The sequence below is a fragment of the Canis lupus genome, chromosome 24 (assembly GCF_048164855.1).
Source record: "Canis lupus baileyi chromosome 24, mCanLup2.hap1, whole genome shotgun sequence".
Classification (NCBI taxonomy): domain Eukaryota; kingdom Metazoa; phylum Chordata; class Mammalia; order Carnivora; family Canidae; genus Canis; species Canis lupus.
The window spans coordinates 13153851-13169345 of record NC_132861.1 but is presented as its reverse complement, the minus strand read 5'-3'; the positions used below and the strand labels follow the sequence as shown (position 1 = coordinate 13169345).

At 32.6% G+C, this 15495-nt stretch overlaps 1 protein-coding gene across 8 annotated transcripts in view; it reads left to right on the top strand.

Annotated features, from left to right (window-relative positions):
- PAN3 (poly(A) specific ribonuclease subunit PAN3) overlaps positions 1 to 15495 on the top strand; it is a 134261-nt gene that overhangs the window by 56630 nt on the left and 62136 nt on the right. For all 8 annotated transcript variants that reach the window (XR_012016260.1, XM_072795649.1, XM_072795648.1 and 5 more), the window contains one exon: positions 4527 to 4674. Coding sequence is in view for 7 of the 8 variants with exons in the window: in XM_072795649.1 (XP_072651750.1) it covers positions 4527 to 4674 (148 nt within the window). In the remaining variant the exon portion in view is untranslated. The remainder of the gene's footprint in view (positions 1 to 4526; positions 4675 to 15495) is intronic.

The window sequence follows — 15495 nt, the reverse complement described above, 5'->3', positions numbered from 1 at the left end:
ACAGAAAGCTTATCTGTGGTCGCCTTAAGACCAAAGTAGGGGAGTAGAGAGGAATAGGAGGGAGGGATTTAAAAGAAGCTTGTGGCAACTTTTTGGCATAATGGATATATTCATTATCTTGATTTGGGTAATGGTTTCCTTGTCTACCTATGACCAGAGTTATCAAAGTTTACATTTTAAGTAAGTGTGGTTTATTTATATGTCAATTGTACCTAAATAAAACTGTTAAGAAAAAGCAGGTCATGTTTCATACAGAGAGTAGAGGGATTACCAATAGCAACTTAAGATATTAGGACAAGTAAAGCAAGTTGAGCTCATTATAAGGATCTGTACCACAAGGTATTCAATGGATTTTATTGATTTATTATGTGATTTTTAAAAAACCTGAACAATTCTCAGGAACATTAGTGGTTTCTCAATCATATGTTACCTTAAAACAACGTTGTTTTTCTTACAAACCTTTTTGACATATTTGTAGTGAACTATTATATAAGATTTGGTGTTCTTTTATAATTTAATATAAATTTCCCATTTTCCTCTTTTAAAGATTTTATTTATTTATTCATGAGAGACACAGAGAGAGAGGCAGAGACACAGGCAGAGCTTCCACGCAGGGAGCCCAGTGCGGGACTTGATCCCGGGTCTCCAGGATCAGTCCCTAGGCCGAAGGCGGCACTAAACCGCTGAGCCACGGGGGCTAATTTAAAAAACATAATTTAATGGTTGTACTTTTTATTTGGTTACACTATTAATTAGTCCCTTAATTTATGAGATTCATTTATTGTGGTCTAATATAAGTGTCTCTTTGTAGTGGAGTCCAGCCAAGTATTAAATACTGAATTTTATTTTAAAAAATAACAGTTTCCATGGAATCATGTAATAGTAGAAAAGCATAAAATTGTGTTAAATCTGAGTTACCAACCTCATCAGAAAATTACTTCATTTGTAAAAAACAAAAACAAAAAACCCTACCAGATGGGAAATACTCTATCATTTTGATTGGGTGGGATATCTACATTGATATATTATTATTTTAAGTATAGTAATAATTACAACAGGGCTTTTAAAGCTAAATGTTAGGACTCTTGATTTAGTCTATTTCTGTTTAGAGAGTACAGGTAGGGATCATAGCTAACTTTTGGGGGATGGTGTCAATTTATAAAAAACACTTGATTGTTTTTGGCATGCAAGTTGCAGTGTAAATTTAAGTGTATGAGAACCCGAAATTCTAGATTCTCTCAAAGTGAATGTCTATTACGTGAATAAACATTGATTTATTTTCAAATGTACATTAGAGCGGTTAAAGGAATGCTGAAAATTAGGATTTAAAATATAAACTAGAAAAAAAAACTAGAATAGAAATAGAAATGATGAATATAAATATAATTACCTGTAGATGAAATAACAAATGTAATACTATAGGAACATTATTAGGTAGTTAGATAAGGTTTATGTAAATCATAGGGCAGGGTTTTTTTTTTTTTTTTTTTTTTTTTAGGGCAGGGTTAATAAAACTTTTATTCCATTTTCTTTAGGGGTGTTAAAGTTAGAAAATTTATACATTCCAAATCCTTGAGTCTTCTTTCTAGATGTAATCTTCACCTCCTAAAGCTAAAAGAAATTGTATACTTTCTGATGAACATATATTTCATTTTAATGTGATACTCGTTTTAGTTAACCAGTTTTGCCTTATTCAAAAAATTGTTCTTGTTAACATGTTACAGGTGTTTGCCTATACTGTTTTGTTACTATATAAAGCCCATATTTATATTTTAAATTAAAAAGTCATTTTAAGAATATCTTTTAATTGTAGTTATTAGCTAATTTCATCATAAAAGTATTCTCATTATTATAATTTGTATTATTATTTTAAATATTTCTGATAGTTCTCTAATCTGCGTAGATAATGCAAGAATTTTTATTACCTGTTAATAACTCTACTCTTATTCCTAAATTTTGGTTTTTTTGCATTGCACCTAATCCTGTGTAATTTTTTTTCCCTGCCATTTAAACCCATCTATTTTTCTTTAATCTCAAATACTCAGAATTGAATAAAACAAACTCCCAAACTATCCACTTAGAGAAATGCTTTGCCATCTTAAACCAGGAAAGAGAAAGGAGGGAGGATTTTAAGCTTTTTTTTTTTTTTCACTTTTTAAAAAATTAATTTATTTATTCATGAGAGATACAGAGAAAGAGAGGAGCAGAGACGCAGGCAGGGGGAGAAGCAGGCTCCATGCAGAGAGCCTGATGTGGGACTTGATTCCGGGACTCCAGGATCACACCCTGGGCCAAAGGCAGGTACTAAACCGCTGAGCCATCCAGGGATCCCCTTTTTTTAACTTTTTGATTAAAATTCACTATTGGCTAAGTTTCTTTGCATCTGTGGTTGTTGAATCTGTAAAGGTTGCAGTTTAGAGTGTAAGTTTTCAGTTACATTAATTTCAATTTCTAGTAAATTTGGAGGCTCTTTATAATTTATTATGACATTTTATATATGGTTAGTTTGGGAATGGTGGAATAGACTTTCCCCTCCTTTTTCTCCTTTATAGGATCCTTTATTTTATTTTATTTTATTTTATTTTATTTTATTTTATTTTATTTTTATTTTTATTTATTTATTTTTTTATAGGATCCTTTAAAAGGCTTTCAAATGAATTTAAAATAGATTTAATTTAGAGAAGCTCAGCTTTGACATCAGTTTATTATTCACAGTAAATATAACTGACAAGGAAAATGAGTAATACCTATTTCTCAGGAATATGCTACTGAAATTTTTGTATACACATATAATTTTCTTTGTTGTCTCTTAGTAATCTTGTAATCCTGAAGTCCCCATATCTCCTAGGTTTCTTGGCTCTTACAGTATACTGATTGCTTTTATCTTGACTCTTACCTTCTAAAATAGATTTATGATTAACTGAAACACATTGTTTTAGCTCTGAAGTGATCCTGTTAGTAGCCATTTGTTCCCTTAGAACTAGGAATTACTGTATTAGTAAAATGCATGGATTTATTTTTCTACCCCAGAAATTAAGGAATGTCTGACCATACTTTTATAGAGCACTCCACTGTTTTTGAAAACTTCAGAATTTGGAAGGGTTTTGGAACATACACACACACACACACAGAAAAGTGATGGAAGAGGATCTTTCTTTCTCTTTGGAAAATATATTTTGGATCAGGCCTGAATCCCCGCCCCAAATATCATTTCTTAGATGAGGCAGTTAAAGAGGTTTATTCTTTAGTATTTTTCCAATTAAACCCAGATTAACATTTCTTCTACATTTTATTACTTTGTATTTAATGTTAGCTGGCATGTAACCAGTAAGCTATCATTTGTTGTAAAGTTTAAATTTAGGTCAGTCTATTGATTTGTAATCTTACAAATCTAATAATTTGAACTCTAATTTGACAGTATGCAGTATCATATTGAATTAGGGAAGTTATTCTCGAGTTGTACAGGAATTCCATCTTCTTATTTTCTCTATGGTGGAAATGGATTTTTACATTCAAATGATCAAGTGATTAAATGCTCTGCATCATGATTCAGTGTGTTTTAAACTTAGTTTATTATATGTATGCATAAAATGTGGCCTGAAGTGTGAGCCATACTGAATTATCTCATTGGCTGACCATTTGAAAATTAAATTCAGATGTTACCATTACTGGGAAGAGTGACTGAATCTTTATTATGCTTAGTCATTTAGAATTTAAAATGGTCACCATTTCAGAAAAATTTAGGGTATTTATTTATTCCAGGTGGACAAAATACAGGCCATTTTGAATTTGTTATCCAGTATTATAATGTTCCAGTAGTTCTTACAGCCTAAAGTACTATGGCACTTGAATATATAAAATGTTGTCATAATTCAACCGTGAAGAAAATTTTTTCCATATAATCTCATAGTAAAAGACTTTAAATATAACAGAAGTTAAGTGTGATACTTGTGGGCATTGAAAGCATTGGAGCCTCTGTTAGTTTTTTTTTTTTTTTTTTTAATAACTTGATTCCTCCCACCTTTTCCTGGTTTTTAAATGTTTTTCTTGTCTTTACTCTGTTACTTAAATACATGGCACAATATTATTGGGGAAACGTCTTAAGTATTTTAAAAAAGGAAGTGATTAATTTTGGAATGAAGGCTTTTTTGACCTTTATTCTGATAGAAGTGGTTTAAAGATATTAAACTTGAAACTTGTTGCTCAGTTTTGAGGTAGTCTCAACCTCCCAGTTCTCAAAGTATTAGGATAGTTTGATAATGATGCATATAGGACCGTCAAAGGCAAATTTTACATGTTTCTGGGGTTATATGCTGCAAATGAAATGATTAAAATCCTCACAATTTGATTAAAAAATTTCCCTCAAGAGATCTCATTATACCACTCCAAAATATGCAAACTAAAAAATGCTGTACATCCTTTCAATAAAATATTTTACTCAAATCACTGTGCAATAGTGCCTAATAGATTCAGTGTCTTTTTTAGACTTACAGTGTGTTAACTTACTATATTTGATTTTTAAATAGACACCAAATCCTACTGCAAGCGAGTTTATTCCTAAAGGAGGATCAACCTCCAGGCTGAGTAACGTGTCCCAGTCAAATATGTCTGCCTTCTCTCAAGTTTTCTCTCACCCATCCATGGGAAGTCCTGCTGCTGCTGGGTTAGCACCAGGTAAGTTGAGTAACTATTTCCAGTGAGTTCCAGATATCAAATCTGTAAGGACTATTTGCTATTAGTTTATTAGAACTGAAATTGTATATTTGAATGATACACATTTGGACACATTATGAGTCTTATGTTCTTGGTTTTGGTACCATAGATTGAATGTGTAGTTGAAAATTTTAAAACAAAATTTAAATATGAACAAAAATTATACATAAGCATGTTTAAAAGCACAAAAATAAATTTAAATTAGAAAATGGTTTATTAGAAAAAATATCTACTTGGACTTTACTATTTCTCTACTTTTTAAAGTCAATAATAATGCTGTTTCCTTCAAAAGCTTCTGTAAAAAAATCAGAAATAGACTATTGAGATAAACATGTATGTGTGTATATATATATTTCAGAGTCTTCTTTTTATAGTAAATTTCTAAAAAAATAATTGTGTCGTTCTAAATACAAGTTGTTGAGATATATTGCCTTCCAGGTGTTTGATTATAAATCTATAGAAGTAATTTTAAGTTGACTAAATTATTATAAACAATAGTAGGAAAGAAATGTATTTAGAGATCATCAAGGTGGAGAAAATAGTACTTTTCGATCATTTTTTTTTCCAAGTTCACCCATAATGGCAGAAGAATTTGGACAAATGCACTTATACCCCGGGTGACCCTTCCAGAATCCTATTTTCTTTGAAGTCTTCTCTTTTATCTTAAAAATTCATACAAATTTTGTATTCTACTCCATATATAAACATTTATTTTAATATGAAAATATGAACAATTTCTAAAATAGCATCACTCATCCCTATTGTGTACCTTAATTAGAAAATTAAGATGTAGAGAATTGTGTTGAATTTATAATAAGTTCAGAGTAGGTTTTCTTGTCTATATAAATTGTTCGAACTACTCACACAGATTATATTTCAGAACCTGTATTGGATAATCATCCCTTAATCTTGGATGTTTCAAAAAAACAAATAAGATGAATTATGTATATACTAATTGAAGCCAAAATTGGTCTGCCAAGATCAGTCTGGAACTAGTAGTGCCTCCAGGGCTTAATCCAGTTAGTAGGAGTCATCAGTTTTGATGCTAATATCGAAATCAAGGATCTTTTTGAGATAAAGAATAAGAGTAGTACTGATAACTGTATGGAACAGAGCATCTGGTTTAACATATAAAGTATCAAGTGTACTTAGAGGCGGAATAACCTTGTGTTGCCAAGGATTTTATCAATGCCTTCTTCTGCCATCTTTTTCTTTCTTGCTCTTTTCCTTACACTCAGCTCCCCTTCCCTTTGAATCCCTACCCCCCTCTTCTGTCTACTTACCTTTTCTTCTACTCTGGCTCTTTTCAGATTCAGTTAAATTTTTAAATATTTTCCCTTCTTCCCTAGAGAGCAGTGTCAGAATTGAATATCCCTGGTAGCCTAAAAGTTTTACTTGTAAGTAATTTGCTACTATGATTTTTGTCCCATTGAGGTGTGTTCACATTGTTTACATGAGCATAATCTACATGTCAGCAATACATCTAAAATTTCTTAGAGATTGTCCAAACTTCTGAGCAGTGTTTATAAAGCATCCACAAGCATGATATCCATATACCAATTAAAAACTTTGGCTCTCTTAATTAAGTACCAGTTTATTTTGGCCTAACAACACATCTTCCCTTGTTTCAAAATTAAATTTTTGCTTACATCTTTGATCAAATTAGTTCAAGCTTGCCATTAAAAAAAATAAACTTCTAAAATATTGAGTTAAAAATGCAAAGGAAATTTTAGATCTTGAATACATTTAGTTAAAAATTGTTACTTTTTGTTACTTTGTTACTTTAAGCTCTTAAGTAGGTGGGTAGGTAGATGTTTCGTTGGTCTCGGTTATCAACTACATGAATTTAGGATGAAATCAGTTAATATAAAACATTAAGTTAGCTGAGAAACCACTCTCCTATATAGTTCTAATGATAAAATGGTCATTTTATTTCCTATTAATGGAAGTAATTACTGTCTGGAACCATTGGAAATAGATCAGTATATCACATTAAATGTATTTCTGAATATCTATTTTTAAAAATTGTTCTTCATTCAAATGGAAATCAACTAATAAGCTAAAGTATTTTCCACAAATACTGGAATGATGAATGGTTTTGCATTTATTATTCATATTTCCTTCTTTTAGTTAATGGCTTAACACTTTCTGGAGATGAACAAAGAGAAAAAAATTGTCTTCCTTCAGTGTCTTTTATCACTTCTTACCCACAAATGCTATTTTTTTTTTTCAAGGCCTGGGAAAGGTTTTTGGTATTTTCACTTTAAAGTTGTAGAGTCAAAAAGGTGGTAGAGTTTGTTTACCTATCTTAGTGGTGATTTAATTTATCTTTAATGTTTCTTGTCTACTGTAGATACAACCTATTGATTAGTTTATGAAGTTTTATTTTTCTCTTTTATTTCTATTTTGGAAATTATTGCCCTTGAAAATATGTCAAATACCGTTTTTTTAAGAAAACATGAAACCTTAAATATTTTGGCACTCAGATGCAAACTAGAGTAATGCCATTTTCGTTATATATGAAAAAAACACATATTTAAATACATCTTTTGACCAAAAATGTGAAAATACTTGAGCAAAATTAAGTAATTAGATTTTGAATTTCCTCAAATTACAAAGAATTAAAAGCATGCCTGAAACAACAGTAGATCCTGAGTGAGTTTCTTCTTTAAATTGTTTTTATCACTTTTAAAACCTGATTTGCATTTTTAAAAAGCCTTAATATAAGATGTAAAACTTTATACAAAAGTTATTTGAATTTATTCCTAGGTAATTAGGTTTAAAAGGTATTTAAGTTATTAAAAACATGCAGCACATGTTAAGTTTCCATTGAATTGTACACATCGCCATTTTCTTCTACCTGAGGACATCAAGGATTTATAGGCTTAGTTGTTTTATGGACATTTAACCTAAGAACAGTAGCTAACTACACTCTAAGTAATCTGCTATGAATAGTTACAGGAATGTTTAGGGTATGGTACTCAACTTAGACTTTACTGTCTTTGAGAACCCCTATAGTTACATGCATATCTTTACTTGTAAACATGCAGTTTTCTCTTGTCACAAAACGTATTGCCCTCTTGGAAATTCACAGACTTTGAAAGTTAGGAACCACTGGCTTAACACACACTTAGCAAAATTTATTTCCAGAATGTGTTTTAGTAAGAATGTTTTCAAAGTAACAGATAAAGGTTTCTCTTTCTAGTAGCTCTTGCTTTAGGTGAAGGTTTTGAATAGAACTTTAGAAATGAAAATATGACTACAATAAGTGTGAAATGATAGGTTATACCGTAATTTTTTTGTGCCATGAGAACTAATTTTGTCATGAGAACTAATTGTTGAGTGGCTTTTAAATCAATTTTTCCTAAGAGTATTTTGAGTTGATCGTAGGCTTAGTAAACTAAGTCCTGTTCTGCTTTAAGTTTAATTTCCTCAGTATTAACCATAGTCTGTTTGAAAGTGATTTTCAGAGAGTTAGCCATAGGAACATACATTTTGAGGGCATTTACAGGTATATCTGGTAGTTTAATGCACAGTTTTGTTCTGCTTGCTTGTGTTTGGACACTTGGGAGAGGCAGAGAGTTCTTGAATTTGAAAATGCCATCATCAATTTATAAAGAAAAAAGGGAGCCATAAATGACTCAGTATTTTCACCTATTCATTTCTTTAAGATGAGGATGGTACAGATTTTTGGACCATTAGCTGTATTTTAATATAAATTATTATGGCGAGTCTCAGCTAATTGATTTGGGGGGAAGCCTTTAATTATACTATGCTTAACCATTATTAAGTAATTCCATTTGTTATAAATTTTATTGTAGTAGTCTAGAAAAATTTAAAGAAAACAAAGCTTTAGATCCAGTTTTTTAAAATAATCATTTTTTATATATTCTTGACAGTGCCAAATTGATGGGTAAAATTAGCTAATATTATTTATTTTTTAGCTTAGGCACAGTGTGGGGGGAAAAAGGAGGACAGGAAAGAAAAAGGGGAAATATTTTTTTCATCATTCTTATTCTAAAATATTAAAATATTTAAATTCATATATATAATTTTATGTATATATATATCAAATGGTCGTACTTAAAAATAGTTATTTACTTTTGTAATGTTGAGAAGTTTGAGTAAGGAGTTTTTTTTTTTTTAGTTTTAAATTTCTCTGCTAAAAAATAATGAAGTTCTGTGATTGATTCGTTCTGTGCCATTTCATATCATAGACGAAGAAATAGAGGTTTAATTCATTTCATTTACCTAGTAGTTGGTTTATGGAATAATCTGATACTGGTTATTGATCTGGGCAGAACTTTTTGAGGTTGACCTAATTGAGTCTTGTGCCATTTTAGAGGTGACATTCCTAACAGATTATCATCTAGCTGCTTCTTAGTAATAAGGAATTCATTAGCTAAGCAAGGGTAACTCAGCGTACATTTTAAGTTTGAATAAAAAAGAAAATTATATCTTCTGCTGAACTAAACTCTGTCTTGTCAGTGTTGTATCCACTGTTCCTAATTCTTTCTCTGCATTGAATGGAGTAAATCAAAATCTTTTCCATATGATAGCCTTTTCGGGTATTTTTTTTCTTTTTTGGACAAGTTGTATGTATGTGTGTGTCCATATAACTGATTTAGTTGTATGACTGAAAAACAAGAGACAGGGCAAACTGGAATATGTTGTTAAAATTAACAAATTGTGTATGTCAGAAATCATGAACTCCTCTAAATCATTATGGCTGGAACATTCCTGTGGATAAAATCAAATGCACAGATATGTCTAAACCACTAGCTGTATAACCAGCTAAGGAATGTATGTACCTGTAAAACAGGAAGCTGATAATAAGTTAAAGCTGTGGTCTTGCCAATGCTGAATATCTAAGTTCATATTTTAAATTTTATGTGTATCTTAGGTTCTACATTAGTCACTAAAGGCAGAAATAAAAACTTTCTATTCTATCATTTTAGACAATTTTGTGTTTTGCTTAGTGGTATAATTACTGAAAAAATTATAAAAAATATTTATGTAATTCTTAAACATCACCATGTTTTATAGGATATTACTCTACATAGATTTTCCTAAATCATTTAACATGAATTGGAAATAAGGAAAATAAATTCTGTGGGTTCATCAAATTCTACCATGAATTTATTTTGATATTTCAGTCTGAACTAATTTCTCTGAATTATTTTTACTCTTACTAGCAGTAGAGGTAGCATTAAAATAGTCTTCTTTGTCTAAAAATATCAATCTAGATTTCCTAAGTGAATTATCAATCCCCTAGGAAGAACCATGTCAATTTCTTATCTAGCACAAACTTAGGCATATAGGTGGTGCCTAATGAGTGTTTACTCATTTAACTAAGCTTCATTTTTGTCTGGGGAAAAAATGTTTTAATTGGTCAATATCTCTTAAATACAGTGAATTTTAATGATTTCATGAACATCTTTTAAACTTCTAAAAACTGCAAATGTTCAAGAGAATATAGATGTAAATAGTCATATAAGAACAGAAATGTGCCTTTTAAAGATTTTGCTGTATCAGAACTAGAATCACTTTGTGTCTTGAGGTGCTAAAACATTCTTAAAACCAGTGAAAATATTTGTAAGTATTATTTTTAAATTGCATGTTTCCATTTTTTGTAACTACTTTGTTTTTCAGGTATATTCTGCAGAATCACTCAAACCTTTCCAGATTTTCTAATTGGGGATTATTTTCTACATTAAAAAAATGAAATAAAAATTTGTAGTTAAGATCAGGGGGTCTCTGAGGTTTTTGTGAAGAGGACCTTTTCATTGCCCTGTAATGTTAAGCTCGTCCTAGATGGAGACTGCTCTTTGTATGCATGTATGTTGATACTGATGGTGCTATCCCAGGGAAGATTACTAACATTAGAACTGTAGAGTCATAACTGGGTTGGTAGTGCCTGTGAGCCTGTATTCCCTTCCCAGTTGGGAATTTCAGGAAACTGAGGCGAGACGTTAATGGCGCAGAGGGGGATGTGGCTGCTGCAGCTGGCTTGGCGACCTGTCAGGTAAGGCTTAATAGCTACCAGTAGATACTATTCTACTGGTTGGGGAATCCCTGGTTAATACATCCTGTTAGGTTTTAGAGTTCCTATTATGGACTTCCTTTTTAAATCTCATGTGTTGGCTAACTTGTCCCTTACCTGGGGGTAGGGGCTGGATGGGAGTGGGTAGGGGTTCCCTTCCATTGTAAGTTCAGTGATCTACAACTACAGCAACATCTGCTGCTCTTTGACTGTTTTCATTGGATCATGCTTGATTACCTTTAGACATGGTGCTAGTTATAATAAGATAGCTCTGTGGCTTTTGGCAAACCCTTTGATCCCTGCATTTTAGCCCTTCATTTCCAGAAGAAGATAATATTTGATGATTTTAAAAGTCTTTCTAATGTAAAATTCTATTCTCTGACATGTGGATCTGTAAGAGATAGATGCACTAAAAAGAGGCAGAAATGAACTCAGTGATGAGAGAGAGAGGGAATAGGAACACAAGGACTAGACTTAAAAGAGACTTTAAAAGAGGCTTTAAAAGGCATTGGATTTCCTTGACATTGTGTAAATGGAAAATCCTACCAAGTCTATCATAGGTGGAGATGGAAGGGAGTTTTGTTTCAGCAGCATAAGATTAGCATCTGGAGTAAATCAGTGTGTTGTAGTGGTTCTGGATGAACTGAGGCGGAGAGAGCATGTATTAAATGACCAAGAATATTCCTGATTCCTAGCTGGATATAGAAAGTTGGGAGTCAGCCCCCCTCTCCCCAGCCTTAAGTCAAATAGGTTGGGAGGTCAGAATCATTTCTTCTTTAATTTTTTGGCTCAGTGGTGCCTATTGTATGTACTCAGTGAAGGAGAGAGTGATTGTGTGAATAAAATTACTATGCCATGTGGTACATGTTTAGTTAGGAGTGGTCCTCTAATTCTGTAGGAATGATGTGAATGGTGGCAGCCTCTTTTGTGTTTTGAATTTTCCCTGATTCTTCTCAGCTTGATTAGTTAAATTCATATATGAAAGCCACCTATTTTTCTTATTCTTTTTTGCCTTTCAGAGGTGCAGTCTGAGTAGAGCACATGGGAAAGGCCTTAGAAAAGGAGAGGAATTGGAGATGTATCTGTTTTAAAACCCCCAGTATACATAGACTTGTAGAGCCTAAAGCAAACAGTCAGATGTGGACTGCATGTTTATGGTGATAATGTTTAGTTCTGATTCCTTAGTCATGAATCTCTTATACATTAATATTATTGGAAATGAGATATTTTTCTTATGATTTCATAAATATCTTCCGGAATTTTAGTTGGGATTTCCAGACTTTAGATGGATTTTTGTGTAAGTAGTAACAAATAATTAATAGTCCCTTTCGGGGGTTTTGTACCTTAAAGAAAACAGATCAGTAGGATGTTAGTATAATTACTGTCCCCAAACAGCCCTCTAGGCTGTAGTTACTATGGATTGCAAGGTTATTGACCACTGTTTATGATGTGGTGGTAGGCTAACCTGTTGAAACAAATAGATCCAAACTGTAAGAGCTTCTTCACGTGACAAGTATTTATTTCTTGCTTTTGTAATAGTCCAGGGCAGATATTCAGATTGCCTGAGATGCTCTTTTCCATGTAATCGGTTAGGGACCTAGATCAGGTGATTTCTGGGCATCACTTCAGGGAACTGGAAGAGGAGGAACATTAGTGGGATGTTGGTATGGAAATTGTCTGGTGGCTAGTGATGACTGTCCACCAAAATATGAACTTTGATTTTTTTTTTTTTTAAGCATTTAGGTTACATTTGCTAGTCTTTGGATCCAAAATTTTAAAGTTGATCCTAGTTATATCATGTATATATATGTTTTGGGGCACTATCTTATTTGCATCTTTGGTATCTAAAGAAATTGACAAAGAAGCTACAATAATTGATTTATTTAGGATCACAGGAAATGAAGGTTTCCAGGGTACTTGATTTTTTTTTTTTTTTTTTTTTGTGAGAGCATTGAGTGCATGCAGGTTGGGGGGAGGGACAGAGGGAGATAGAGAAAGACAGAAAGAATCTTAAGCAAGCTTCCACACTCAGCTTGGAGCCTGATGCGGGCCTGATCTCACAACCCTGAGATCACGACCTGAACTGAAATTAAGAATTGGATGCCTAACCAACTGATCCACTTAGGTGCCCCGTTGGATTTTAGGTATCAGAGTCTGTAGAGCAGTTTGTTTCAAGTTATGTAATTACTTAGATTTTTCATCCTTTCCATTGTCTCTCACCCCAGTGTGTTAGGTTAGAACTCCTTGAAGGTAAGGCCTTTTTCTCTTGTTCTCTGAATTTGTTAAAGTGCCTCTGAATGGAAATACTCAGACAAGTTTATTTGAACCATTTTACTGAGTTCTTAACTGCTTTTTATTGATGATTGTGTTGTTCTGTTAGTATTCCTACCTTTAGGACAGTGGTTCTTAAATTTGAAAGTCCATCACAATCACCTGGAGTGCTTGTTAGAACCCAGTCTTGCTGGGTCCCATCCTCAGAGTTTCTGATTTTGTAGGTTTGGATGAGCTGGAGAATTTACTTTTCTAATTTGTTTCCAGGTGTTGTTGATGCAGTTGCTTTTCCTAGGAAGCTGTTTTGAGACCCCACTGCTCTTAGTGCTCTATGCTGTGTTCTTTTTTCTTACAATCTCTTTCTTTTCCTTCTTCTAATCTGCTAAGGGCTGAGAACACAAACATATTTTTTAACACTTTTTTTTTTTCAAATAAGAAAAAGACTTTGATTAAGGACTTGAATTTTGCTTGTGAATAAGGCACATGGGCTTTTAATTACTCTTTGAGACTAGTTTTGCTTTTTCTAGTTTCTGAGTATGTTCTGGATAACTGAAATGATCAGATATATATCCACTGAATTGTTACAGGAGTTACTGAAGCGTATTCAAGATCATAAACACAATTCAAAAAACCCCTGGGCAATGGGGATTTCTTCCATCGTAGTAATGGTAATGGGACAAAAGTAGTGTAAGTTAATTATTGTAATACATTTAAAAAAGTAATGCCTGTTCTAGAACTTGAAAAATGAGCAGCCTAAGAATCATGGCTTTTTAAAATTTTAAACTCCATGGGTCTTGAACCATAATCAAATACCTTTGTTTACTTTCGTTTACATGTTACATTTTAATATGTATGCTTTAAAGTTTTTATGTAGAGGTCAACTAAATTGTAATGTTAGAGAAATAAGAGGTATTTATTGATTCTGTCACAGAACTTTCTTGAAGTCAAACTTCAATTTTTGTTTTAAAATTGGTATTAGCTTTTATTCATTAGAAAGAAACTCCAAAGAGGCAGCCTGCGTGGCCCAGTGGTTTAGCGCTGCCTTCAGTCCAGGGTGTGATCCTGGAGACCTGGGATCGGTCCCGCGTCGGGCTCCCTGCATGGAGCCTGCTTCTCCCTCTGCCTGTGTCTCTGCCTCTCACTCTCTCTGTGTCTCTCATGAATAAATAAATAAAATCTTAAAAAAAAAAAAAAGAAACCCAAAGTAACATTAACTAATATTAATCTTTATTTTTGTGAATATCTATAATTTTTTATAATCAGACACTCTTGTCTTGGAATAAGTTTCTTGTCTATAAATAGTGCAAACATAATTTGTCACTATGATGAAGAACACCACTTACTCATCAATATTCACTATCACTTGAGAAGCAAAAAAGATGGTTCTTTTGATCTAGAGGAGTTGGTTTTGTTACAAAATACTTGTCCTCCTCCCATTTTGTTTTAACCATTCATTTAAGTAATATAAATGTTATGATTTAAAAGATTGCCATCATAGTAGAGGCTAGGGAAGAGCTTACCATTTTTCAGATCATTAGTCCAAATTTGGGGACAGGCAGGTCACTGTTACGTTTATTCAAATATTATGGTGATCAAATGAAGCTGCTGTACAGGCCAGAGAATATAGTTCTTGAAATCATAATTCAGGGCAGCCCTGGTGGCTCAGCGGTTTAGTGCCGCCTTCAGCCCAGGGTGGGATCCTGGAGACCTAGGATTGAGTCCCATGTCAGGCTCCCTGCATGGAGCGGAGCCTGCTTCTCCCTCTGCCTGTGTCTCTGCCTCTCTCTCTCTGTCTCTCAAGCATAAATAAATAAAATCTTTAAAAAAAAAAAGAAACCATAATTCAAACCCATACAGTGTTTTTTAAAAATGTTATTAACATTTTTAGGGGTTTAGGCTGTGCAGTTTACATGTAGTTAATATTCTGCTACTATTTGTCAAATTAATTAAGGAAAACTCATGTAAATAAGGCTGTTGATAGAGATAAGGCTGAAGTTAGGCCAAAAGGAAGACCACTATTTGTAGACATAGGAAGCAAAACAGATGTGCAGGCTATGGTCTTCATCAAATATTATATCAGAGTATGTGGTTGTTAAAACTCAGGTTAAATTCATAATACAAACTCACAGCGTTTGCTTGACTTTGGTAAATGAGATTAATTAAACTTTTTGAAGAAGCTGTAGGGTACTTAATAAATCTTTCAAATGCCATGAGTATTTCTAATATCCAAGTAAATCCAGATACTTTTTTTTATCACGGTAGATAACCAGCCAAAATGAAATAATGATTATATAAATAGTGACTAAAACTTTCTAGAAATTGAGAAGAAAATCAGAGATGGAAACTGAGTTATATTTATTTTGGCCAAATCCACATGGCTTCTATTAAATATTATTTACATTTAAAGAAAGAAAGAAGACAACTTTTGGAAGGTGTTAAAACTTTTTTTATTGTGTAATATAATGAAG